The sequence below is a fragment of the Trichoplusia ni genome, chromosome 1, assembly GCF_003590095.1.
Source record: "Trichoplusia ni isolate ovarian cell line Hi5 chromosome 1, tn1, whole genome shotgun sequence".
In the NCBI taxonomy this organism is placed as follows: domain Eukaryota; kingdom Metazoa; phylum Arthropoda; class Insecta; order Lepidoptera; family Noctuidae; genus Trichoplusia; species Trichoplusia ni.
Genome location: NC_039478.1, coordinates 10,275,709 through 10,286,094, shown reverse-complemented (window position 1 = coordinate 10,286,094; position 10,386 = coordinate 10,275,709). Strand labels below are relative to the sequence as shown.

General features: G+C 32.7%; 1 protein-coding gene across 1 annotated transcript; it reads right to left on the bottom strand.

The window, feature by feature from the left end:
• Positions 1–665: 665 nt before the first annotated feature.
• LOC113494168 (alpha-tocopherol transfer protein-like) lies at positions 666–6,898 on the bottom strand. Its single transcript, XM_026872374.1, has 7 exons — positions 6,095–6,898; positions 5,559–5,718; positions 4,633–4,792; positions 3,304–3,418; positions 2,766–2,897; positions 2,118–2,331; positions 666–1,211 (listed from the first exon to the last, which is right to left on the bottom strand). Exons 1-7 carry the CDS (start codon positions 6,101–6,103, stop codon positions 1,063–1,065), a joined length of 939 nt encoding a protein of 312 aa, XP_026728175.1. The 5' UTR covers positions 6,104–6,898; the 3' UTR covers positions 666–1,062.
• Between the last annotated feature and the right edge of the window lie 3,488 nt (positions 6,899–10,386).

The window sequence follows — 10,386 nt, the reverse complement described above, 5'->3', positions numbered from 1 at the left end:
ATTTACACAGTTCCCCGATAGATGGCGTTGGCACTAATTAATTAATATGTCGGTTAGTGAATAAATATTAGTTCAGCTTTGCGTTAATCATGATATTTGATGTATTCAAATTCCTGGTTTCATGTTTCAAATTATTATTTGATAATATATTCTATTGCGTGAATATTTTGCAGATGGAAACTGTTTTAGTGTTCCATAATCATTGCGTTGTCGCATAAATTACTAAATGCACATTTAATGAAGTTATATGCAGTGTATCAATAACCCCATATATATTCATATGATTTTATTGGTTAAAGTTTTTTCGGCATGAACAATTCAACGCGCAAGCCTGTCGCGTTAGCTCCTGATTAAGGACCCCTGTTGAGTCCGAAACTATTCGGCCAATCCCGATAAATATGCGTGAGAAGACCGTTGCATCGTTTAATAACTTCTTGTTCTTTTATTTCTTGATAATAACTAATTAAGCTAAAACAAGTAATATGACAAAAGTATGGATTAAAACAAGAAACTTTTAAATTAAAACAAAATCTTTATTATCTTTAAATAATTGTGTCCAAACAATTAACATTAAAATCTAGAAATAAATTAAACAAAACTTAAATAATATACACATTCACCTATTATTATAAATTAAGTTGTATAACCTAAATTGAAATATTGCAATTTGTTTGTTGTTATCAATGAAAATCAACTTTATGTGATTGCAATAAGAGTGTGTATTGTGGTAGCAAGACAGCGCTACACGCATCGCAGTAGGCCGCTCTCTATTTTTCTACAAAATTTTGTTTCTAGAATTTTTGATTAAGTACCTAAGAGAAAAAGAACTAGTTTAGTACTGCTGTACTTAAGTGTTAGTACAAATTATTATTACACAAAAAGTATTTTACATTTTCAAATTCGTTGACAACAGCTAGTTTTGAAACAGAAAAACAACAGCAATGAAGTTACGTCGAGAAGTTTAGTATTAGTAGGTAGAGCGGGAATAAAAAACAAAGAAAAATAAATTTACATAACTTCAAATTTAAAAAAAATCCTTAATATTTTAAAACCCGTTAAACATTAATCGAAATCTAATTTTCTGAAGGACCCCGCTAGGAATTCTTCATTGATATCTGAGTTTGGTCGCTTTTTCTCATTCGAGACCATTTTCTGCGACTCTACTAGGAACTGTTTGGTTTTCGTGCTGCGTAACTCCTTCTCATATTTATCTGAAAATCAAATAAAATAATTGAATATAAAAAAAACACTTAAATTGGTTTACAGTACGAAGTTGTGAATTAGCTACTCCAGATAGAAACAAATTTTTATTAAAATGGCCGTTTAAAAACACAAAATATAAAGATTTCTTATTTTAATATTTTCAAGAAATTCATAAAGTAATTATTTCTAATAACATGCATATTATGTCTGCGACCACCTACAAATACACAATTTGTTATTTAGTTTATTAAGGTACTTTCCTCGGATATTTTGATAACTTATTAAGGTAATAAACAGCCCACAGCAACTACTCCAACTCATTGTAGGACAACTTGTCAAAAACAGTTCCGTAATAGTAAATTTGTTTTGATTAAAGGAAAATTATTTCTATAATAATGAAGCTTCTTTGTTAAAGTTTATGAATTTCCAAATATGTTTAAGGCTTTTAGGCTGGGTCATATACCTGAAGGTATTTTTTTGCTAGATAAATAGCGATTTAAGATACACACACCCACACATACAGTAACTAGCAGTTAAACAGTTTTTTTTATTAGCATGATAATTGCAAATTGTATATAATAATGAAGAATTTGATAGAAAGGTGCGTTTTCTCTTAACACATTTTTAGGCTCTTTCTGCCTTTTTTTGGACGAAGATTAACTTCCTAATTCAGAACGATTATAAAGGCTTTTTCAATTCTTTTTTTTATCTCGTAACACAATTTTATTAATTTAAAAACCCATTTTTAATAACAAACATAATAATATATGTACGGATTTGATGTTCTTTTTCCTTCTCAAAACTTCTCCCTCTCTTTTCAAAACAGAAAGACGCCAGTCAGTCCTGTTCTTTTATGGTAATATCACTGAACGGAAATATTCATAAAATATTTTTCTTTTTCAAGAGCCTCTCACCTTTAAACTCAGCCATCGCTGGTTCTTCGCCTCCATAGTCCTTTGGCAGATACCTCTTAGGCACGCTCATGTATAGATCGTCCAAGGACTCGTGGATCACCAATCGGTCCATAAGCTTCGCGCTGAAGAACTGCCTCATGAATCCAATGGCGTGGTTCAGTACGCTCGTGGCGTTTATGATGTGTATAGACTTGATTCTGATTCCTAGACCTTCCTGGAATGAGGATGTTAGATGGTTAGTTTAAAATTGAGCAAACATAATCAATTAACGAAAGAATATTGCCGTCTTCTTCATTTGTCTCATTAAAGCTCGAAATAGTAAAAGAACTTTTTAGATATTTTTTTTCCAAGATTTATCTGCGAGAAAAAGGTCTTTACACTTCATCTCATTGAGACAGTAAATTAAAATAAAAATATTTGGAAATGACAAGAGCCTTTCCGACATAGGACCTTTCCTGAGTATGATTCATACTTTAAACATGTTTTTTTCGAAACTAGTCATTGTATCCCAATAAATACGCGTGTGTAGTATTGCATCTTTTAGGTGTGACAAGAGCTGTTGAAATATTTCCATTAGACCAGCATGGATGTTAGAACAAAAATAAAAGATTTTCCAAGTTTACCCTTGAAGAAGAACATGGAACTTACATGGAAAAGGTTAGCCGACTTCTGCATGAGAGCCGGGTTGAGTCTGAGCAGATGTGCGAAGGTACCATGCTTCATATCCAGCACCCAAATGTCGCCTAGGAAGTAGTCTGTTCTCAAACGTATGTCTGCCAGCTGAAATAAAAATTATTGTTGATTATTCCACCATTTTCTAGGAGTAACAACACGTTACTGCATTATTATTTATTTGGAAGAATCATCTTCTTTCAGCGGCTCCCGAAACACCACTACAATCCTAACTTCGAGGTTTACTGCCCTTATTGCCTTTGACGGCTATACCAGAGATCGTGGTTTCAATTTCCACCCAGGACAACTGTTTGTGTGATGAGGGTGATCAGGTCTAGTGGTAAATAGATCTGCTGACCGGATGTCGTGGTTTCGATTGCCAGGACAAATGTTTGTGTGATGAACACGGTTATTTGATCTCACCCGGCCGTTAGGTTTAGTCAGTAGGAGTTCGTCACTATCCGTTTCCTCCCCGCCCATGTCCCCGCCAAACGAAAAACAAGGTTATAATCACCATAAAAGTATTTCTCAAGAAAGCTTCACAGGAGAAGACGCTCGGCTCTGGGTTGATGAACTTCACCACTGATACTCTGTGGCCCTTGAAGAGCTTCGGCATTGCTATCTGCAGACTGAAAAAGAGAAACGAGCAGTAAGTAAAGAAACGCCTGACAAAAATCCACATGATAATCCATCTTTGACAGAATTGCAAATTTTGAGATGTAGTATTTGATACTTCTCAATTGACAGTCGGATTTTCAAATCCCATTTTCTCAGGACTAACTTTATCATCAAACGAAGCTGAGAACTCGCTTTCATTTGAGTCCTTACTTGAGTATATTTACGGACATTTGGTTACTTTTTGTTATATCAAGCATGTCAAAGAAAACTTGCACAAAATTCACCTTTAATACAAAACAAAATGTCAATCCAGTCAGGAGCTATGATGTTACTTGTAGACACGTCATATAGCACCCCTTTTTTGCGTCCAGGTGTAAAAGTAAAGTATTTCTTCGATTAGCCAATATACAACATAATTGATATCTTCATTAAGATAGGTAGTAATAAATTGCTGTATCATTGTTCGTAAATTTAGCTGAATTTGTTCTTTGATTTAAAATGTTTGAACAAATGATATTAAATTTACTTTATGCTAAATTAAAGTTAACGCTACGTAAAACTACTAAAAATAAATAAATATTTTGTTATCAAAATAGGTATGTTGATCAAGAAAATAAGCGAAAATACAAAATACAGCGTATTAAGATTTGTGAATAAATTATAATCAAATTTAAAAACAACTTTTTCTCCAGTGAATTATATCTCATTTAGCATTTTTTTTCTTGCAAACATTCTCACATAATTCATCCAATTTTTTGCAAATTCTTATTAATTTCGTCTTATTTTTACTTGATTTACAATTTTACGTCAGTTCTATTGTTTTGCTAAATAAAATTATAATAAATATGATCAGAATCACTTGATTATGTAATATGCATTTTGACAAATTTATTACTTTTTATTTAATCTGCAATATTTATCATTCATAACATTCAAATCACGTGCACAAAGACACCAGACTCAGGACAAGAATTCGTGGATCACACAAACGCTTGTCCCGTGGTGACCTGTTCTACTCTTTTTATAGTAACTATCCTGAGAATTTATGGCTGAGATCGACTAGCGACTAGCTCATGATTAAGGACTCCGGTCAAGTCCGAAAGTAGTCGGGAAAACACGATAGATACGCAGCTGTAAGCCGTTAGATCATTTAAGATTCATTTTTCTATTCAGTTGCACTTGAAACCGATTCAAAAGTTGGTAATCAGAGACATGTTCCACTTACTAAGAAGTCCAAAGATCTTCGGAGTCAGATAGAACCTTTTCCCTGTTCTGTATGATTTCAGGAGCCAAGAGTCTGTATTTGTAGTAATTGTCTATCCTGCGTTTTACTTTCTCCATCGAGCCCTTGCTTATGATCAGCATTCTCTCCACGAAGTTTCTATCTGGAATTAAAAATATTCAAATTTAAATACAATATTATTTAGTTAAAGCTTTTCAGTTTTTAGATATCTTTCATGAAGGGTTAAGGTTGCAAACGGTCGATTGAGTCGGACTTGAAACACATGTTTGGTGCAAATTAGCTAAAAAATATGCTAATAAACTTAAATAACTCAGCACAGCCTATTAGATCTAAGTTTAGATATATTTGATATAGTATATACATATGTAGATCTGTAATTCTCACGCTGAAAAACACACTTTGTAAAACGTGAGACGTTTTTTTGTCATGAATTATTGTCATAAGTATATTTAAATGTGTGTGCATACAAATATTAGGATTCTAATTACTACCTATATCTAGACAATCTTTCCTAGCGCCCCATATTATTAGAAATAGTAATCTTTTTACCAATACCTCAGGCCTTTCTGATTATTATATTACCCATTTTCCCTTCGCTCCCTTTTTCCAAACCCCATTTTTTTTTAGCGAAAAATTCTTAACTGTTTAATAGATTTTGGATCGCCTGATTAGTTTCAGACTTGAACGGAGTACTTCATGACCCGACGCGGTAAATGTTTTGTGCTTAAAATCTTCAGAAAATTAAATAAAAATAATTGGCATTTAAAAAATAATTCATTGACAATTATTCATTCTTAAATGGTGCAACGGTTTATTCACGCGTATTTATAATGCTCATGACTTTCGGCAATCGATAGATACGCTCTAATAGTGAATCATTCTGACGATAGCTAAAAAAAAGCAGTTACCTATTCCAGCTTCAACTAAATGCGGTTGTTTATGAAACCAGTCGACTATAGCATCCACATCTTCTTGTATGGTGGACTCCTTGAGTCCTAGCTCTCGTCTGATCTCCTGAACATCTTCCTTCGTGTAAGGGTAGAAAGGATGCTGCTCGTCTTCCATCATCTGAAATAAAATATATTTGTTGTTTTTATGTAAGAACTTTAATGTGTTAAGATTTTTTAATGTTTCGTACCCAAAGGGTAAAAACGGAACCCTATGCCTAAAATTCTCCTCTCCATCCGTGTTTCTGTCTGTTCGCTTATCCGTTGCAAGCTCTAGCTTATGAACCGTGCTAGCTAGACTGTCGATAATTTCACAGATGACGTATTTCTGTCGCTGTTATAATAACAAACACAAAAAATAAAGATCGATGTTAAGCAATTATTGCTACGGTCATGAATTTGTCACCCAACCAGGCTTTTACTAATCTGACTTATTTTTCACATCAAATTTTAACCTTCTAATATACACTTTTTGATAAGTCTAAAAATTAATTTACCATGAACATGACGTTGCAAGTTAAATTTAAAACGACTAAACCGATACCAACTCAGTTAAATTTTAAACGTGTTAGTTAAACAATTTTTTTTGCCGCGACTAGGTTTGACAGGTCCATTAAACGTTCATTTACAAGCCAGCAAAACGGAGGTTCTTTAAGTTGGGCATAACGTTGTTATTTTTCAATACGGAGTAACCAAGTTACGGTAAAAACGAGGTTATTTCTTGTATTAAAATAAAAAAAATAGTGTACTCATTTTTATACCGAAAAAGATTACTATTATTGTTAAAATGGACTAAATAAATTGATAAAAAATAATAATAATAATTATTGAAGAAGATATTATATGACTTATTGGACAGTATGGTAATTTTTTAATTCGATATTATCTAATTATTTTTGAGAATGAATGGCTTTCAGACCTTTTTATTGTATGTTATACTACAGAAGAGGCTGTCATTATGCCTTTTCTGGATTTTATTACTGTTTTAGTTTTATGGCACTGTTAAATTAGAAAAAAGTCTACTATTGTTTTTATATTTTATTAATTTACTAAAACATCATTAAAGGAACCCATCCCTTGTAACGCAGACATGATTAACATAAAATACAGGTAAACATTAGAGTGGACTGCAAAGTTATGAAGATTGATATTGGCATTAAAGCATATTTGTTACTTTTAATTACTGCAATTAATTACACTCTTTAGAGAATTCTATATCCTGGAAAATTTGAAAGAGTTAATGAAACGGATGCAAATAGAACCTGGCTCAAAATTAATTCATTTTTTTCTTACCAATATGAACATTAAATTAATACTAAAGTTCGTATGTATTATTATGTTATTAGTATTCCATAGATTATAGCTTATTTTTCCAAGTGTTCAGCTGTTACTGTTTATTTAGATAAAGCTTGGTGTCTGACGGACAAACATCATATCGTTAGTAATAGGTTTCCGTTTTAGCACTTTGAATACCAAAAGCTATAAAATCAAGATTAATACATCATAATAATCGATTTTGGTGATAAGAATGTCGGATACGATTAAAAGCCCATTTTGGAATCAAATTAAAAATGTATTCAATGTCAATATGTAAAAATTATTGCAAAACTTGCGTATTTCAACATTCGAGATATTCGTTTATTGATCAAGGTTTATCACAAGGCACTTCCTGTCTGTTTTCTTGTTTTTAATGGAATTATATAATGCTTGTGACATTGTGTGTAATAATTAATTAATTCGTAATTATTGGAACTATGCGTAATGTTATCAAAGATGTAATCTTAATAAAAACTATTTTGTCCTTTAGTTAGATGATTTAAATTGTCAATTAGTTTTTTTGCTTTGTTATAATAAGGAAATAAATTAAATTTACATCAATTGTTACTTACAGACCTATGTGGAAATAAAATAAAATGGTGATATTTTTAATGAATTAATTGTTTTTTTTTTTATGTGTTTATACGGTTTCATATCCAAAGTTTATAACAGAACCTTATTTAGTAGGTAATAGGGTTCCGTTCACGAGTCAAACTAACGCTCAATTCGCGACTCCTGTTGTGTCCGAAATTAGTTGAGCGATTCTGATAAATACGCGCGATTGAACCACTTTGAGTCACTTCCCGATAAGCTAGCAGGCTGAAATTAGGGTAGCTTCCAAACTGACAATGCAATTTACAACTATAAAAACGTCTTGACCGATTTTGATAAAATTTGAATGGAGTGACATTTAAAAACGTGGGATTTCAGATTTTTAAATCTATTTTTTTTATTGTGAAAGCGCGACAGCGCAATACAAGACAGAGTGGTATCTCTCTCTCACACCGGCAATATTACTTTAAGACGTCACGGTAGATCCATGAGCCCTTTACCGTAACACGTTTTTATAACTGTGCGATTACGCAATGGACGCCATTCCAACGAAACTTTTGGTCTTGTATAGAGATTGTAAAAGTACATACATGACATTGTGTTCCAATTTTATAATTGCCTTCGCTTGATCTTTTAACCCTGTTTAATGTTGGCAGCTTAAGATTCTTAGTTAAAAAATATCGATTTATTTTGTTTTAATAACAAACCGACCGTTATCAAATAAAAACTTTTATGGATATCATTATTCTTTCTTTTAAAATACACGACTGCCGCAGTAAGGAATTTTAATCCCTGTGTCGCGGGGGGTTTTACTAACATACAAATCACATGCACAAATACATACACACAGACTCAGAACAAGCATTCGTGGATCGCACAAATTCTTGACCTAAGCAGGGATCGAACCCGCAACACGTTGCGCACAATGGGGTTTGGTGTAGTGACCTCAAACACTCGGCTATTCTGAAACTAATGTGTTTGATAACTCTGATACTGGCGTATTTTATTATTCTATACGAAACCCATTAGAATCTATTAGGTTAGTTGACCATAAATACATGTATAACCTAGTCATTGAGGTCGCTATGCGCAAAGTGTCGCGGGTTCGATGCCCGCGTAGAACAAGCGTTTGTGTATTCCACAAATGCTTGTCCTGAGTACTCCTGAGTCTAGGTGCCTTTGTGTATGTTACTTGACTGTTTGGGGAAATCCCCCGCGATGCATAGATTAAATTACATAATGCGGGAGTCGTTTAAAACATTAACACATCCCTTTTATTTATCTTACATGTATATATTAATATAACAAACGGTCATAACATCTTAATAGTTTTATTTTCAAAACAATTTAAATACAATCATGGGAACGTAATAGTTTTTTGCATAATAAAAGTCAAAATTAATAATCATAATATATTTCGTTTGATAATTGACCCGATTAATCCAACGTTTTCGAGAACAAAAACCAATTAATTTCAGTATTGAATAACGATAAGAAAGTAAGGAAAAATACCGGTCAAGTGCGAGTCGGGCTTGCGACGCTTATGGTTCCGCGTAAATACGCTTAAGGAAAACAAATGGGTTGGGTGACAAAAAATTATCTGAGTAGGTAGGTATCTAGGTACTCAACCTCAATTATCATTCATTATCATCATCATCTTCAGCTGAACACAAGCCTCTCATATTCCCAGACAACTCAAATGTATTTGTCACCAACCAACAAAAATATGACTGTAATAACCGCTGCTTAACCTTGATCTTCATTATGAGTATCCGTTATCAGAGTTGCAACAGAAACACATCATCTGTCAACATTTTAACTGTCTAGCTAAAATAGCTTATGAGATACAGCCTAACGTCAGACGGACAAACCGAAAGACAAAAGAAAAGACAGCGGAAGCTCAGCAAAAGGTTTCCATTTTTACCTTTAAGTTACGGAACCCCAAAAATAATCAACAGTTAAAAGAAAGTAATATTTAAAACAAGTTATGTCAGTTAGTTTTAGAAAGCACGGCCCCTATCTTACGTTAAATTTTAACAGTCGTTATGTCATTGCCATTCTGACACAACTAACTGTAGTATGGAATAACTATTCGGTGTTAAATCTATACTAATTCTCAGGAAATACTGGTCCAAATTGAAAAAATATTTTTGTGTTGAATAGACCATTCACCGAGGAAGATTTTAAGCTATATACCATCACGCTGCGACTAATATGAGCGAAGATACAATGCAAAATGTGGAAAAAACCGGGAAAATTATTCATCTTCGAGGGCTTCCGTTCATGAATTCCTAACTTATAACTTCTTACCACGCGGACGAAGTCGCGGGCAACAGCTAGTTGTTTAATATACAATGAAATTCATTTGAATCCTGGAGACGAGGATGAAGGAATAAAGTTATAATACCAGTGTCTCAATGTTTCTCTGTTGGGTACTGGCCTCTTCCCATATAGGGATCTTTTGAGGATTCATCTCCATGGTTCAATGCGGGTTGGCGATTTCTGACTATTATATAACTTGGAAAAAGGTTTGGAATTCTTGGTCATAGGAAAATAACATTAATTACTCCAAGGGAAGTGGAGATGTGTTTTTGCGTATCGTGATAAAAATGATACAATTTTTGTATATTAAAGAAGTTTGTTGTAGTTTAAAGTTTTTAAGTTTGAAATTTAATATAATTTTAATTCTGTTTTAAATAATTGTAGCGTTCATAAATAGCTAAGTTGACTTAGTTTATACAAAAAATCATAATATTTTAGTTTCATTTGACGGACAGCATTAATTTAATAGAAAAAACAGATTCACTGATTTAAATTATTTTTATTATTTGTTCCAGGCATCCCGCAACCACCACAGGAGTACCATAACTATAAATATAAATAAATATTATCACAACAAAATAAAAAAAGTAAAAAAAAA

Coding starts and splice junctions, on each gene's coding strand:
- LOC113494168 (XM_026872374.1), bottom strand. Junction 4,793..5,558: donor TTTAGTTGAAGCTGGAATAG/GTAACTGCTTTT, acceptor TTTTAATTCCAG/ATAGAAACTTCGTGGAGAGA. Junction 2,332..2,765: donor AGTCGGCTAACCTTTTCCAT/GTAAGTTCCATG, acceptor TCCTCATTCCAG/GAAGGTCTAGGAATCAGAAT.